This window comes from Chaetodon auriga, chromosome 6 (genome assembly GCF_051107435.1).
Source record: "Chaetodon auriga isolate fChaAug3 chromosome 6, fChaAug3.hap1, whole genome shotgun sequence".
Lineage (NCBI taxonomy): Eukaryota > Metazoa > Chordata > Actinopteri > Chaetodontiformes > Chaetodontidae > Chaetodon > Chaetodon auriga.
This window is the reverse complement of record NC_135079.1, coordinates 211,472-229,681: the sequence shown is the minus strand read 5'-3', so window position 1 is coordinate 229,681 and position 18,210 is coordinate 211,472. Positions and strand designations below refer to the sequence as shown.

At 42.6% G+C, this 18,210-nt stretch overlaps 1 protein-coding gene across 7 annotated transcripts in view; it reads left to right on the top strand.

Annotated features, from left to right (window-relative positions):
• The window catches only part of immp2l (inner mitochondrial membrane peptidase subunit 2), a 104,524-nt gene extending 89,256 nt beyond the window's left edge, over positions 1–15,268 (top strand). For 4 of the 7 annotated variants that reach the window (XM_076733073.1, XM_076733074.1, XM_076733072.1 and 1 more), the window contains exons 4-6: positions 17–82; positions 10,119–10,221; positions 14,297–14,910. In XM_076733073.1, coding sequence (XP_076589188.1) covers positions 17–82; positions 10,119–10,221; positions 14,297–14,422 — 295 coding nt within the window. In that variant the 3' untranslated portion in view covers positions 14,423–14,910. Of the gene's footprint in view, positions 1–16; positions 83–10,118; positions 10,222–13,093; positions 13,229–14,296 lie in introns of all 7 variants that reach the window. The other 3 variants (XR_013077273.1, XR_013077274.1, XM_076733071.1) reach the window with 3 other exon arrangements.
• Positions 15,269–18,210: the final 2,942 nt, after the last annotated feature.

The following is an 18,210-nucleotide window of genomic DNA, read 5'->3' as shown; positions in this document are numbered from 1 at the left end:
TATTTGTTTGTTTCAGTTCCCCCAAGAATCCCCAGCAGAAGATCATCAAGCGAGTCATTGGTCTGGAAGGAGACTTCATCAGGTAGGAAGCTTCCTCCTTCACCTGCAGCAGCAGCGTTTTCTCTCTTACTGACGCCGATAAAAGGCACTAATGTCTGTCATATCACAGCTCCAGTGTAATAAACTGAAGGCATCCTGAGGTTGATGTGAAACAGCTGCCTGTTGAAAAAGCACAGCTGTCTCACATCTAATCGTATCACTCTGCAGTCGAGAGGTTCGCTCCATCACGCTGATTTCTAATCAGATTAACTGACATCACCTGGTGGCAGAAATGAATCGCTGCTCGCTTCCTGCACGAACACAAAAGGGTGAAAACACGGATGGTCTTTAAGGTGGAATGTCCACGTTTGTCCCTCTTAGATATGATACTCGTCCTTCTATTGTAAGATAAAGGCAACTCGGTCAATTTTCAATGAAGAAATACTTCATATTTTAGATATTTACAGTGAGAAGTAATGGAAGAATAACATTCTTCAGCCATATTAACCAGTGCTTTATCAATCCCTATGGACAATGAGTGTATGGTGTATGAACGCATGCAGTCCTTCTTTGGTGGTGAAGCAGTTGGAGCCGACGAATGCCCGACCGCCAAAGAGTCATGTGACCCAGGAATCAATGTTGATGGGACCATTTCCCAGATGTCAGTGGATGCTTCTGGGTTTTTTGTCCAGTCTGAAAGAGGCTGTAAACTGATTAAAAAAACTAACTGAGGACCACTTATCATCAAATTAAGTGCAGGTTAATCTATCAGTGGTAATTTGAAGTTTTAATACATTTAATGCAACTTCTGAGGTAACAACCTATTAACACCCCAAACAGATCAGTCATGAAATGCATCAATCATTCCCTAATTATTACCTCCATGAATCAGCGCAGGAATAAATCTCTTATTCTTATCTTATCTTATCTCTATTTTTTCGGAAAGTGATACCAACTCAACCTTCTCTTAAGATGACTCCTTAAGTAATGGAGAAACTGAAGATTTGGGAGGCTTACAGTAATGGATCATTCGTCTTGATATGAATGTACTTCACATACATTTATTCACAGATGTCTGAAAACTTAAACTACTGTCTCTGCGTATTACTTGTACTTTTTATTTTTCAAAGACTTTCTTTTATTAATTGTGCTTCATTCTGTGAATTGTCCTTAACCAGCAACCATTACCAAGATGTACTGAAGAACAGTCAACAGTTGATCAGCCTCATTCATAGAAAGTTTCATCATAACCTCCTTAAAATCGAGGAAGGTGTGGAGTAAAAAAGACAAAATCTCTGGTTCAGCTGCATCGATGTTGAAAAAACTGTTAAAGGTGAAATGGAGAGACCGTAGAACCAAAGAGGCACCCCCCATGTCTGAAACACACGCAGCAGAGGTGCCTTTAGGACGCCACCATGATACATCCCCGACCCCCACAAAGCCTGGACTCTGAACAAACACAGAATAACCCAATCACCTGTCACCAGTGAGCCTGTTTACCTGTGGAATGTTCCAAACAGGTGTTTTTGGAGCGTGCCACAACTTTCCCAGTCTGTGAAACGTGTTGCTGCATCAGATTCAGTGAAGCTGCTGTGTCACGACTGTGAAGGATCCGGTGAGCTGGATCTGGTGTCTCGCTCCAGGACACTTCAGTGGGAGTCATGGCCGCTGCTGCTCCACTTTTTAGGTACAAGCAATGCTAACTAACACTTTGTACACCGTTCACTGTCTTCTACTATCTTTTCATTTTTGAGACAACTTTCTCTGGTTCTTATGTTCAAGATGTGCGACTTTGTCCACTAATAACCGCTTCCTGCGCACGCCGAGCGAACCGTCTCCCACTGATGACAAAAGCAGATTTGAAGTGGGCAGTCACGGCTGGCGCTGTGTGTCGTGTTTGCCAGGTGGGGGAACAAATTACAAACAGGATTTTAGTGCAGCACACCGTGAAACCAACATGTCAAACTGCTAAGAGCGGCGTGGCAGCTGTTCAACTCAAAGTTGAGCTGAAGCCTGTTGTTATTTTCTTTGTTCCTCTTCAAACTGGAAACTGCTTGAGTGCAGCGAGACTCTGAACGCACTCCAAAAATAGATTTACAACAAAGGAAAGTGATGCCAGCCCTCTCAAATGAGACACGCTGAGTGGCCGAAATATGTTGAGTCCTTGTATTGTAACATCTGATTCCACCAAATTCCAGTCTCTATTTGGATGAAGGGTTAGCTTTAGCTTTGGATCCCTTTTTCAATTATCCCACAAAACCAGTTTTTCTTTTTATCTTCAGTGCATGTGACGTGACCTGACGGAGAGGTCTAACACTGGACGGGTGTGCAGGTCCTTTGAAGTTTTGTCTTAATTTAGTCCAAATTTGACGTTTCATAAATGCTCTACCAGTACGAAGCGCAGCGTTTCAGTGCTGAATGTGTTTTCCTCAGTTTAAGTGTTGTGTTATTTCCCCTGTGTGAGATGTGTGCGATTGCTCTGAAGCCGACTTCACCAAGTACTTTAACGTTTCAGGCTTAATGTTGGCTTGAAATTGGTCTTGAATTGCATTTGAAATGGCATTAAGAACACATTAAGTTTGGCTTGCAGATAGCTATTTTTATTCTTAGTGTGAGTGCATTGGATAGTGTGTGTGTGAGTCATGCTCCTCTCCCTGGATTTCCTTCAGGAGGAGGTGGGAGCTGTTCTCAGCCCTGTTACACTGCGTTCTCGTGAGGAAATGAGCTCCACGGTTCAGATAATGAGACGCAGCAGGAGAACCGAGCAGGCCGTGCTGCTGGCTCCGATACAGCAACTCCTCAAAAACTCTCTGCCTGATTGTTGGATGGTTTTATATTTGTTTCAGATGCTGATGTCTCTCTGCCCATTAGCACTGCAGTCTCTTTCATTTTTGCCTCTTAATCAGGAGCGTCAGACACTTTGGCAGCGACTCTCAAACGGCTAAACTCGACTGATGACTGAACGGATGTTGTGACTGTAGTGTGTTATCAGACGCAGGCGCTGATGATGTCTGTGGTTTAGGTAAACGTGATCATTATTCACGGCTTTCCAAACGCATCACTGTGCATTTCACTTCTACAGAAAACTTTGCTCTGTATTGTACTCGTAAGGACTACAAGGTCAAATTGGATCCTCTGAAGTCATAGCTTTTACTAGCACCTTATTCTCAGGCATTTAGTTCAGAGTGATTCATTGTCCAAACATTTGATTCTGACCTCTTTGAAGGTTATTTAATTTCTTTTACCATGTAAAGAACAAGTTAGAATTTCTCCTTTTCTGTGAAAATCTGGTGCAGTCAGATAAACTTCAAATTCTCCTTAGAAGTTTACACATATTTTGTATTTTCACAGACAAAGAATCAGAACAAAGCCTGCGACACATTTAGCAGGCCTGACTGCGGAGCATCAACCGAACTGATAAAACAGAGTGAAGGCTTCATGCTGGCAAACTGGGAACTGTCAGACATTCAGAATTTAAAAAAAAAAAAAAAACTTTATTATCTCTTTAAAATTTCTTTCAGCACCAACTTCAATCCCCCAGATTTTCTTAATTTGCAGGATTATGGGATAGACTGCGTAAATAAACCTAAAATTAAGATGATACTAAAACTTTGAATCCTTTAGACTGAAGAACCTAAGCGACATTTGTTATTTGATGCTCTCATTTTCTGCCTGACAATGCAAACATTCCAACAAGCTAATTAAAGAGAGAAAGTGAACCCTTTAATGTTCACCTGTAATCCCCTTTATGATGCTTTGTTGTGTTAGCACTTCTGAAGCCTCTTGTGTTCTTTTAAATATTACTAATAATTACATGAAAGTTCAGTGAATGACAATAATTCACATCTCCTTAAAACTAAAGAACAAAATATTTAGTTTGCCCCCCGAAAAGAAGCTTGAGATGTCAAATTGGAACATACTAACACAAAGCCTAGATCTCACGTTTATGGGCTCATTCCTGCCCCTCATAGCCAACGAGGGTAAAATCCAACGTGTCAGTAGTTGTTTTACAGCTTTAGGGGGCAGTAATGAGCTCATTAAAGCTTGGTGCACCAGAAGAGGATGAAGAAGACAGGACACTCAAAAACATCATTGGACAAAGAGATTTAGAGCTTTATCATTTAGGCTTCTTCAAAAGTGTCTCCATCAGCAGATTTTGCTGTAACCAAAGAAAAAGCTTCAGGATGAGGTGTAGGTGAGGTGTTTGGTGATTGCATGTCTGGTGAACGTCTCCACCTCCGATAACGAGCTACACATGTGTTTTCCTGAGCTGTTCTTTGGGAAGCACCAGGGACCATCTGTAACCCTAACCCATCTGACAGTTAGTGTATCTGTGTGAGGAGATCACATTTTGATCTGGTTCTTAAATCAGTCAGTTAACACTTGAAGATGGTGGTTAACTTTCGTTACCCTTTATCACCCAGAAATCCTTTAATGCGTTGATCATTCAGTAAATCAAACCTATGAAGAAGGTACGCTGTGGCCACACCTGAACTAGTGACATCACAGCAGCTGTTTCTTCCCACAGTAAATGACTTGATGTGTCGGAGAGTCGCAGGATTGTGAGGTACAACAAACAGAAGCACTTTTCTGCTCTGTAGCTCTCTGCCAAATTACTCTTTACTTAAGTTTGAGACAGTTGGCCTGTTCTTAGTCCTCCTTCAAATCAACTCGGTCAAGTTCCTGCCTCCACATCTGTCAATCATCTTGACGAGCTGTCATCTCATCTGAAGCCGAGGGTCAAGAGTCCAGAAAGCCTCCACATCAGTGGAGGAAGAATGAGACCACCAACGTAAACACTCAGCAGTTAACAACCAGCCCTGTGTGCATCAGTCAGGTTGCTGCTGTGATTCTCCACAGAACAGCAAGGTGTATGTGGGCCCCAAAACGACGATCCACATAGAAACACGCAAACTAAACAGAGAACAACGTCTCTGGTTTCTCACTTCCGGCCTCTTCGACTCTTACTTTTGTTGCAGCACATTCAGGCTGTTGGAGCAGGTGGATTTCTACCTGTGCTGGAAAATGAATGAAATGTGTTCGTAATTTGCTGAATCACTGCTGCACAACTCAAGAAGAGGCTGAGCAACCTGTGACCCTGAGAAGGTTCAGACTGTCTTTGGGATCTGCTCGGTGGAAAGTGGTTCTGATTGAATTCTGGTGTTTAAGAAGAGCTACAGACGAGGTTTCTGTTTGTCGAGCAGACCCTGCGGCTGCCCTCATGGCACCTGTACTGTAGTAAATACATTTAGTAAATGGAGGCTGACCAGAGAGTGGTCTTTTGTCTCCAATGGTGTCTACATCTGGAAGAAGCTGTTGCATTTAGCTAAAATGACTTTTGTGATGCAGACAGGACTGTGGGCGCTCTATCTGAAATGCTGAGCAACACCCAGATCATTTTGAAGAAACCTGAAACTGAAGCTGCACTGCAGGAAGCTCTAAAGTCTGTTGTCTCACAGCTTTCTGCAGGAAGTGAATTCTGCCTGGAAGTTTTATTGCTTTTACAGTAATTTTCTTTAGCCTAACCCTACCCTAACCCGGTTTTTTCTTGGCCTCTATGTGATCAAATGTGATGTGCAGAAATGAGTTAGCTGCATTTAAAAAACACTAAAATCCCTGTCCACTCAAATGCTTGGTTTTGCCTTCATCTGCTGAATGAGGAACGTTTCCTTGTCTCACCTTAAATCAGCTTAAAACCAGCTGGATGTACCTGCAGGATCTATGATGTCACTGCTACTTTGGAGCCAATCATGGTCCACTGTGAAACTTATACAGGTGTGATGTGGAAACTTGAAGCTTCCAGGTGAAAGACCTGAGACTTTTAAATGAAGCTGGAGACATTTTGTGTCCAGCAGCTAAACTTTAGAAAGCAACCATATTTGTATATTCGTGGATTGTGTTTTTTCAATGAGGAAGAAAATTCATTCTATGTGAGGAAAAACATATCACACAAGCAAATTATTATTGAGCAGAGAGTGTTTTTGCATATCTTAAAACAACCTTTGAACTGTATAATAGAACCTCTACAGCACGTGATGCTGATGCTAATAATCACACATGCAGCACGACACGATGCACGGAAACAACGTCCAGCTCAATGACACACAGACAGAACAAACCACCCATTGAACCAGAGCAGCCATCAGATGTCACATCCACAGCATGACCCTGCAGCAGCGCTGGCAAGGCTGAGAGGAGGTGGCAGGCCATCAGACCGACTGAGGCGTCTTCACAGTATCACAACACGCCATCATCATGTGATCCCTCCCGGCAGCTGTTTGTGTCGGGTGCCACCGTGTAAATTACAGGTCACCTGCGTGGGAGGGGATGAATAATTAACAGGCCTGTGATGGGTTCCCTGGCGGAGGCAGCGCTGACGACGCTGGCTGTCAGCCTGGTCGTCGTACACGAGCCAGGATGACATAAATCACAGGTCCGGTTTTAATTCAGATGCACAGGCCAGACCGTCTGCCTGCCACATAACTGTAAGCCGCAGAGAGAGGATTGTTTCACAAATTCGTCTGCAAACAGGGAGCCTGATGGCCGACGTAAATCTCCCATCGTCACGGTCAAGCCAGAGGAAGCAAAGTGGAGCGATGACTGTGACGTGGTGCTGGAGAATGTGCAGTGAACTAATGGAAACATAAATGAAGTTTATTTGTCTGTTAAACCATCATACAGGCCCCCTTCCAGCCGGAGGCAGCCGACACAGTCAGTCCTCCTTGAGCAAAGTGACGTGACAACACAGGAACGAATGCACCTCGAAAGGAAAACGGGAGCCTGACTCTCAGAACAGTGAAGGAAGGACTTTGTTGCTCTTTTCTGAATGAACTTAATCTGCATTTCAACCAGTAAATACAGCAGAAATACTTCAGGCAGTCAGGAGAAGACAGTAAAGAGAAGCCAGTGTTTGCTGCTGATCAGATACTGATGTGAGTGGCAGGTTTCTTCACCTGATCATCATCAGCCTCAGCAGTCTGTGGACGTTCTGTCCATCACTAAACCTCCTCTTTGGCTTCTGAGACACCAAAGTCCTCATTCACACAACCACGTTAGAGGAAAAAGAAAAAATGGGTCATTTCAGTGTTTAAACAGACAACCGATTCTGTTCTGTGTTCTTCAGTCTGCACCGACTCCAACATCTGAAGTATTTATTCTTAATCCTTCATTTCAGTGTCTGTGCAACATGCAGGAGCCAATCACAGTGGTGGCATATAACTAAGTACATTTACTCAACTAGTGAAGTACATGAGGTACACACGTGTCATGCTGCTTTGTACTTAGCCAATATGGTACTTTTTACTCGACTGCAGGTAGCTGACAGCTTAAGGTGCGAGTTACTGTGAATTCATACATTGTGACATAGTATTATGAGTTAAGCTACACAACAGTGTTTAAAGATCAGTCAATGCTTACAAATGAATGCATCAGCACTTACAATCCAATCATATTCATTATTCTGAGATGGGCCTTTCTGCATAATGTTGTCATCCCAGCCGGTCCCTCTGTACAACGACAGATCAGTATCCAGCTCGACTCGTGTCTGCTCACTCCCGCAAAATCTGCCAGAAACTTGGGTGTCTTGATTGATGGCCAGCTAACTTTCAAAGAGCACGTGGCCTCTATTGCTCAGACATGCCGATTCACCCTGTACATCATCAGGAAGGTCAGACCCTACCTGTCTGAGCATGCAACACAACTCCTAGTACAAGCGCTGGTACTATCACACCTTGACTATTGTAATTCCTTACTGGCAGGGCTCCCAGCATGCTCACTAAAACCTTTACAGATGATCCAGAATGCGGCGGCTTGCCTGGTATTTAACCATCCCAAACGAGTGCATGTCACTCTGCTGTTCATATCCCTCCACTGGTTCCCAGTTGCTGCCCACATCAAGTATAAGTCCTTGATGCTTGCACACAAAATTGCCACCCAAACCGCTCCGACCTTCCTGAACTCCCTCATTCAGGTCTGTACTCCCTCCTGCTCACTACGCTCTGCCCAGGAATGCCACCTGGTGCTGCCACCTCCAAAAAGCCCCAAGTCTCTAGCTAGACTCTTTTCTTCTGTGGTTCCCTGGCTGTGGAACGAGTTACCAAACTCCATTCGTTCTGCAGAGTCCCTTGCGATCTTTAGAAAAAGACTAAAGACCAAGCTCTTTACTGAACACCTTGTTCTTTAATAAGAACAAAAAAAACAAAAAAAAAAAAAACCTTGATGCACTTTTTGCACTACTTCGTAGCATTGTCTTGTAGTACCTTTGTCCATTTGGACCAGAAAGTTGCGTTAGGGCACTTATTCTTGTTGTTCTCTCCTGTCTGGAACCTTGCTTATGATGTATGAAAACCTCATATGTACATCGCTTTGGATAAAAGCGTCTGCAAAATGACGAATTGTAAATTGTAAATAATGAGTACTTTTACTTTTGGTACTTTAAGTATATTTTGATGCTCATACTTTGTAGTTCTACTTTTACTGAAGTAAAACATTGTGAGTACTTCCTCCACTGAATATGGATTTTCTTTGTTGTTGTTCTTTTTTAACTGTGGTTCTGAAGCATTTATAGGCCCCATAATACAGTTTTAAATGCTCTAATGACGCACTGAGATGCTCAATTACTCTGAGTGCCAAAGAAGGACGACTGAGACGCATCGTTCTGCTCGGAGGCGACCAACATTTTCCTGTAAAGACAGATGAAGGAAGTGACTCGTTCCTTCTCCTCATTTCATCGTGAAGATAGCATCAAGGTCGCAGGTCTTCACCGAGGCCTGCTAAAGGATTCTGGCACATGCTGAAAATCACTAACCAAGGTAGAAGTATGTGAGGTTAGTTAATGAGGACAAGGTTCATTAAAAATTACAGCATTTCATCTCTGCTGGGAACAGCTGAAAAACCACAGATTGGTGACATAGTGATGCCGCTGTCGACAGACCGAGGCTAAATCCAGAGACGTCAATCGCCCTCGGTGCTGTGGAGATGTCGCAGTTCTTCTCAAATGTGACAGAGAACTGGTGTCATACAGGCCTGAAGTCCCAGCTTGTTGTTTTTTGAGGTTTTTGTGAGTCAGTAGATTCGGCTGCTGTGGCTAAATCGATATTTATGTGTCCATGGCCTCGTCGCTCAGCCGGCCTCCAGGACCAAACACACAAGCAGAATCGCAGCCAAACTCCCGTGTAAAAAGACTCTGAGGCTGTAATTCACAGCGTTCTGCTGCTGAATGATCAGTCAGGACTCCAACAGGCCCATAACAGACCGGAGAGATGATGAAGGCCGTTGGACCTTCTCATAAACACCACGACCTGATTGAAGCAGCTACAAGAGAAGATTATGAACCTCCTCCACCACCACCGCCTCCACCCTTATTAGTCTGAATGTGTCCTTTTATCTTTGAGCGATAAGGCGGCGACGGGAAGTGACGATGATTTGAGGGAGATGAGCAACGATAATGAAATGGAGGCGATAATTGTCCCGGAGATTTGATGTGTCGTCGATAAGGAACCTGATTTTTTCCGTGAATCTTGATCTTTTCTTTCTCGTGTCAGACGTAATGAAGCTTTAATTCAGCCATTATTTAGTCAGTAAAGTTAAAGCCTGTTTGTCACTTCAGTTCAGTTGAGACACTCTGAAATGTAAAAAACATGTATTCTACAGTAAAATGGGAAAGGTGCAGCTTCTCACATACACGCATGTAATGGTTAGTCAGACACTCTATTTTCTTACAAATTCAAGGTGCTTGTACTTTACTTTGTCTTTCTTTGTGCCACCTCTTCTACTTCTACTAATGCTTTAGGTACTAGTAACTTTACAGTCAAGATTTTTGGGGACAAACCATGTGAAAGCTTGTAGAATATGATAAATTACCCAACAGTACATACAAGTAGGGTTGAAACAATCAGTTGATTAATCAATTCTAAATGATCTTTCAGCTCATTATTGATATAGTGAAGCTCAACGGTCAGGGAGCTGAGAGGAAATGGAAAGTCAATCATCTCTCAGCTTTTTCATCATCATTAGATTTCACTGCTTTGGGGAATTTACCACAAAAATCGGATTTAAAGAACTTTTTCTTTTCTCACCAGGACTCTGGGCTACAAGAACCGATATGTCCGAGTTCCTGACGGTCACCTCTGGATTGAGGGGGATCATCACGGACACAGTCTGGACAGCAACAGCTTCGGACCGGTACAAGCTGAACCTACACAACCTCCACCCAGTCACCCAACCAGACTGACCACACACGTAGTAAATTAATACTGTGACAGTTTGATCACATTATCCTCCCATCAGGTGACAATGAACAGTAAAATAATCAGAACTGGACACTTTAACTGAAGTGTGAAGTCATGAAACACACACGCACGCACACACACACACACACACACACACACACACACACACACACACACAAACACACATTCTGAACCCCAGCACTGCCCCGATGCTGCGGCATCGCTGTGTGAATTCATATGTACGTCGCTTTGGATAAAAGCGTCTGAAATGACTGATTGTAATTGTGATCTGACTCGTGTGTTTCAGTGTTTAACGTGGCTGAAGTTGACACAAAATCTGTGGTGGTGGTTTCTTGGAGCAGTTAACAGTTTTTATGTCGATCTAAAAAATCTGTTGATTCAACAGTTGCTATTTGTTAAAGTTCTTAAAATGGCGGGTTCAGACTACGTGATGTTAGCCTAACGATAGCATGCCCCCACACCTGCAGGACGTCGGGAATGGAAATAGGCGTCAGGTGTTTTTTTGAACAGCTCTTAAAGCGGGGTTAAAGGGCATTCGTTGGCTGCCATCTCTCCAAATTGTGCACTTCACAGATCACCTCATGTCCTTACTCTGGCTGAATGTCTGAAGCTGCAGCAGCATTTTTCTGGGCCGCAGCACCGGTCTGTCTCATTTCATTGGAGGAAAACGTCGTGTCAACCTACGAACTCACATCTGACAGTTTCATGTCGCCACCAGGAGGAGCATGACTGAAACCAATAATCAGTGGGTATATTCAGGATATATCTCATCCAGCGAGCAGGGCTCATTTCAATAATATATTCTTTTTAAATGTGGCCTGCAGCGCTCGCTGCCACCCACCACACAGTTTTTCACTCAGCTCCCACAAATGATGCGCTGAGCCTCTGGGTCGATCAGAAATAGTCCAAAACAAACACAAAACCACCCACTATCTCTGCATACAGTATATAGTGTAAATCTATATGCAGTGAGTTTTTTTTATTGAGAGGTGAAAACCGCTCCTTCCAAAAATTCAAATCTCAGAAAAATGTGAAATGAAGGGAAACTCTGAATGCAATACACAGACAAGTCGAGATTTCGTGTCAGTCGATCTCACGCAGTGGGAAATATGGCCTATTAAAGCATCTGAAGGTGCAATAAATAAGATTTTTGCTGATCCCAAAGCACGAAATGGCCACAATACATCTGTAGGGGGTTCATGAGGGATTTTGATCGATACCAATGAGTCAGCCAGAGCTCAGCCTGCTGAGACTTCTGCCTTACGGAGCTTCATACCCGTTCCCAACATGGAGGTAAACACAGGAGGTAAGCAAGCAGTGAACCAAACCAAGTCAGAAGACTGAATCAGAAAGGAACCAAGACAATAAAAAAACAAAGGAACAGAGAGAGCTGAAGAGACACAAAGCTGAAGAGGAACCCAAGAAACCAAAGAACCAAAGACTCAAGAAAAATCAAGGATTAAGGAACAAAAGAGGGAAGCAGTGAACCAAAGGAAGAGCTGAAGAGGAGACGATGAAACCAAAGAAGGAACCAAAGAACCAATAAAATGGACAAACTAAGCAACTAGGAACAGGAAGCCATTCCTGAAACCAGAACTCTTCCTTTTTAAAGAAATCATCAAAGAACCAAGAAATAACAAGAACTAGAGCTGCAACAGTTCGTCACTTAATGAGTTGATCCACAGAAAACTAATCATCGACTTTGATCGTCGATTAATCATTTTAGTGTCTCTTGTAGCAAAAACTGCTGAACGTTCTGTGATTCCAGCATCTCCAACATGAGGATCTGCTGTTTTTTCTGTCATTATGAACTGAGTGTCTTTGGGTTCTGGACATCTGAAGACGTCACCTTTGACTCTGGGAATCGACTTTTCACTGTTTTCTGACATTTTTTAGACTAATCAATTGAACATTATTGATCTTAATCATTCAATCGATCCCTAAACTAAAACCCTAAAAGTAAGAAACTGGCAAGTGGAAAGAAATCCATCCATTTTGTAAAATTGTGTTTGTTGAGATTAAAAGGAAGAAAAGTGTCGGCTGGCGCAGACCTCCCGTCTGCCCTCACAGGTTTCAGCTTTTTAGTTCTTGAGCTGGTTTAAACACCATTTAAAAGGATATTACATGTTTTCTGCTGTCTGGCTGCCTGAGCAGATAACAGCCCACTGACCTGCTCTTCAGCTGCAGCAGATTAATATTAGTCAGCTGCTTCATTGCTGCATGTTATTAAACTGGATCTTGACCTGCAGCTGTTGTGGGTTGGAGGCTTTCCTTTCTGCTCCACGGACCACAGTCCCGCCTCAGCCGCGAGGACACCCTCAAAGTCAGATCCACCACCTCCTGTCGCCTCACGAGCCGGAGCACGCCGAAAGGGTGCTCTGAAGACAGAGATGAACCTGCGTGAAGTTTTTTTAATATAGACGCCAGCTTTTATCAGGCGTCATTAAAAGCATTCGACATTTGCTGCTGTGTGCATGTGGTCGACCTCATGCAAAGCAGCTCTAATTGATGCGGCGAGAACGATGGCGGGTGACAGAGAGCGATGAGATCTTCAGCTGTCAGCTTGCCAGTTTTAATTATCTCTGCTGTTAATGTTTGCAAGTGTCTGGCCCTGAATGTGAATGCAAATTGAACCGCTTAATTTAAATCCTTCCGAAAAGCATTTATGTGCATGCAGTGAAGCTCCTCATCATACTTAGTCCTTATTTTTCCAGCTCCAATAAAATGATTAAAAGCAGATGAGCTAATCGCTGCAATCAGCTGAAGAAAAACCTTGACCTCACTCTTTCCTTCAAACCATGTAGGAGAGCCTACAGTCCGTCTCTCGAGCCAGCGTTTGGTTTGTCCATTCTGAGCTACTGTAGAAGCATGGCGGTGTAACACGGGGGAAGAGGAGCCGCTCACTCTGTGGATATAAAGAGCTCATGTCGTCTTTTCAGGTCATTCAACACTGATGAAAACATGCTTGTGAATATTCCATTTCTGCCCATAGATCCTCCTGCATCCTCCACACTGGACCTTTAAGACGTTACTGATTTCAGAAGCACTAAAAAGTCGTGGACGCTGCACACTTCTCAGTTTGTGATATGAAGACGTCCACACATCAATCTGGCACATTTAGTCTTACCTGACAAATCCAGATCAAAACACAGAGCTGATCTTGGGATACATGTTTGTGGTTCGTGAAAAAATACAGAACATGTTAAAAATGTCACTCATTAAAAAGATCTGGTCAGGGTGTAATAGTGAGAACAATCTTTTTGAACATCCCTCGTGAAAATAAAAGAAATACTTTTAATAGAGAATACTTTAATAGAGTGGCTTTATAGAAAATCAAATCACTTCATCAGCATGTAATTGAACATCACTTCCAGGTAATATAGAAAATAACAGCCCTATTCACGTCTGCAGGAAAGATGACATTGTATGATTCTGTAAAATCCCAGATTATGTTTAAAGTTGGTGAAAAAGAAGTTTACTTTCCACATGAGCTCTGTCCTACATCCTGACCTTCACATCATGTTTATTCTGCTGGTTAGCCTGTTGAATTTGGTGTTAGCATGTTCTGTGGCTAACGTGGTGGACATCATGTGTCGTAGCCCACAGGCTGGAGCAGGAGTGATTGAGGGCAGTCTGAGCTAACGTTAGCTCCACTGGTCTGTGGCTACAGGAAAGCCTCCTCAGGGGAACCCCACACCTAACTTCATGGGTTCCTGAGGAACAAGTATCCATACTTTCATAAAAACATCACTCTGTGAGATAAGAGTGGGACCAGTTGAAAAAAAACATGGAATCATTTATGGTCTGGGTGACTCCTTCATAAACATCTAGGCATAAACCTCATTTTCAGTCCTCATTCTAGTCCTTTTCCTGTCCTAACATGTTGCTTTATATTGTTGATAGAGTGAAAAAAGGTAGAATCATGTTTTATTTTTGTAATACTGCGATCTGATACTGTCCCGCCATCGACCGTGAACACGGAGACGTTTGCTTTGCGTTTGCTGCAGGTGTCGATGGGGCTGCTTCACGGTCGGGCCTCTCACATCATCTGGCCACCGACCCGTTGGCAGCAAATCAAACCGTCTCTACCCGCCAACCGAGGACCACTGGACTCTGAGGAAGAAGAGGGATGAAGACACACAAACACACACACAGTTTAATTAGTACGGTAATGTCCTCTAACCTGAAGTCGGCGTCCGTCAGCGGCAGAGTTTGGACACACTGACGTTCACCTACATGTCGTATCACTGAAAGGTCAAATTCAATGCAAAGCAGATGCTGACTGAGTCAGCTGTTTCACTGCTGTGATGGAAACACCTCAGCTCTATTTTTTTGTGTGTTTTGTTAATTTTGCCACAGTCCAGTTGTTACCAGTGACACGAACTGTTCCCTCTCAAAGAAAGACCAGACTACAGGCCTCTGAAGTCCTGACCTCGACCGCAAACAACCAGTCGATCACAATAATCCCTCGATCGTTTAGGTCATTTTTCAAGCAAAAAAAAATGCCAAATATTTTGTGGTCCTATCATGTAAATGTGATGATTTGCTGTTTTCTCTGTTTTAAACTGAACCTCTTTGGTGTTTGACAATCCGTTGAATAAACCAAGAGATCTGAAGACTTGAAGAGTTTTTTTGGACTATTTTCTGGCATTTTATAAACCAAACAGTTAATTTATTAAATGAGCAAATTAAGATTAATCAATAATTGAAATAAGTTGCAGCCCTTTCCTGATGCCTCTGCTTTTCTCTGGTCCACTAACTTCTGTAACTGACAGTGTTTACTGTCCATATTCATGTCATTTAAATACAGAAGTACAGATGTTGACATTTGAATTTAAACCTTTGTGATTTTAGAAAAGTTAAATACTGACAGCATTCATAGAGAAGCAGTTTCCATGAAGTCGTCCAGTTTCTAGTAAGCCCAGAGGAGACTATGTTAAGCTGAAAATTTAAACTTGAAAGTGAAAATAAAATGTCACAAAAACATCATATTTTTCTGTGTGTGTGTGTTATTTGGGTAAAAATTTAAATGAAAATGCAATCATTTTCATGTCGTGGGTGTTTGATGACCATATTAAAATGCTGTTTGACATTTTTTTCACTTCATCTGCTCTGAAGTGGACGATATTCAAATGCAAAACAGCTTTTGCAGTTTGTTGCATTTATTGAGTGCACAAAATGAAAATGTAATTGTATTTGGCTAATTTCAGACATGTTACAGCAAACTTATTAGGAAATTTCCTTTAAGTTTTCATTTTGTCCACTTCAGATGTGATTCAGATGTAAATATAAATGCACTGTTTTGCTTATTGCATTTGAATAGTATTTGAAATGTCAAACAGCTTTTCCAGTGGAAATGAAAATTGCATTATTGGACTATGACTTTATATGAATTTTTACCCAATAACATGTATAGAAATTGAAAATGAAACTTATTTTTCAATTACAGTTTCAAATGTGCATTTTCATTTTAATGTAGTCCTCTATGGGCTTCCATATTCAAGGTTAGGGCAAGATTCCATTTTGAAAAACTGATCCTTAACCAAAGCTTTGAATTCGAGAACAACTATAAAAACATTCATCGTGTTCTAGTAGCAATAAACTTATCAACAAATTTAATATGTTGTAGACTTTTTACAGACTGACCCACAAATATTCTGAAATTGCAAAAATGTCAATCAAAAAGTTTCCTAATTGTTCTGATTTAATCAGAATAAATCCTGGCAGCATTTCCAATGAAAAGCTCTGGCCGTTGAAAATTTGAAGTATAAGAATATATTTGATTGAATTGGTCTCGATACATGTGGAGGGCTGGATTTATTACAAATCTCTGTGTTATTGAGTCCAGGTGTTCTTGTTTCACGCCTTTGTTCTCACTGTCCAATGAAAATGCAGACTGACAAACGGAGCAGTGTTTGCCTTTAACGATGTTACAGCAAAGCTTCCTTCTTGTCTTTTCTGTCAGTGCGACCTCCATCTGCGTGACCTCTCAAGTACCCTTGAGAAGAACTGTGTGAATTCAATTATTTTCATTCAGAGTCATTATCTAAAACTCTCTTTTCACTCAGCTTTTGTTTGTCGCTGGTTTTGTGGCCTCAGAGCAGAGGGCTGCTGATACCGTGAATATTCTGCTCTTTATAAAATGCTCTGAGAGGAGAGGCGAGCATTCAGTCTCCCATCAACCAGGTTATCTGACGTCTTAATTAGAGAAAAACCACACAAGACAAAACAGCTGACTGTTGGCCGCCTCTCAAACGGCTGAAAAGCTCCATCCTTTAAGAGGTGCATAGCTATTTGCATAAACCAAATTGAGGGGGCACTTGTGGTAAATTCAGCCAAATGGGGTTCTCAGACGTAGCTGCTGATTATGTGATGCTAACAGCTGTGTTACAGCATAATGGGACCCTGGAAGGCACAAGTGGGGCTAAATGCAGGTGTACTCAACGCTCCCACCGAGGCAGTGAGAACAGCAGGCTCACACCTGCAGATCAGTCCACTCACATGTCATGTGATCTCTGTGCAGTGCAGTCTGACACCTGAGGCTCATGTTTCTGTGTGAGCTGATCAACCTGCAGCCCACAGTGAGAAACAGCGTTTGCTTTGGGAGTCTCCTGTCTCTTGTCTCCTGTCTGTCTCCTGCCTCTTGTCTCTTGTCTCCTGTCTTTTGTCTCTTGTCTCTTGTCTCTTGTCTCTTGTCTCCTGTCTCTGTTCGGTTGCCGTGCCAACAAACACTGCCAGCTGCAGCTGCTAGGATACCGGCGTCGCCGTGGTGAGATGGCCTCCTTTGGAAGTGCAGCATCGCCATGCCGACGGGAAAGAAACTGCATGAAGTACCTCCTCCTCAGCTGACAGACGTGTGTGTGTGTGTGCGTGCGTGTTATATTTATCTTCAGGCCATCTGTGTTTGTATTTAGGATTCTTGTCTTCATTATCTTCACATTGAGCTCGTTTCTTCTGTTCATCACTGTGTAAAATCCCTGTTTGCACTGAATTCCTTGACTTGGCTGTGAATCACCACTGAGCAGCACATCCTCATTTTCACAGTTTCATTGGTCATCTGAAGCGCCAATCATCTGACAACCTGTTGCAACTGGCTGCATCTTTACACAGAAGAAGAATGAGGCACTTCCTCTCAACCTGAACTCTGGTTGGCTATTTTTGGCTGTGGACATGACATGGAAGATCCTAATTGGTCAAGTGAGATGTCAGTCAAAAGGTCAAGCACATGCTTCCTGCAGTTAAAATGGAGAGAACGTTGAAGATCAGCAGGTCTGCGAGGTTATTTGAAACGATGGATCGTTCTCCTGTTTTGAGCGAAACATGTCGTTTGATTGGATCGTCTGGAAACCATTTTTGTCGTTTGCTGGTGAAGCGGGAGAACAAAGAGGTGACATGACGTAAAAAGGTTGGTAGTATTTTTTACATTTGGCCTTCATCTTTTTCAAAAACAAACTCTCGTCTGGTTTTTCTTCCTGTCAGGTTGAAAATCAAGCTGTTCCACTCAGTGTGTCTCCTCCCGCCCTGATGACTTTGTTGCGTGGACTCGATTTGAAGCGTTTTTCTGATGCATTTGCATTGCATTTTTGATTTGTGTGGCTTCATATCGTTCTGTATTTGCAGCGTGTTGGCCGTTAACGTGTTTGTTTTGGCTCTGCAGCCGTTTCATCATTTGCAGAACGCTTCCATCGTTGTATTTGTTTTGAGTTTTACTGCTTTGCATGTGTTTTTTGAATTGCCGTTCATTCCTCCTCTTGTTGGCCACTGAACTTTTCTTTTGTGAAAGCATAACAAATATAGAAATATGCATCTAGTATGTGTTAAGTCTAACTTAAACTTTACGTAAACTAAGCAGCCTTTTAAAACAAATCAGTTTGAAACATAAAAGTCTACCAACCAGCTTAGACGCCTTCTAAAATCTGCT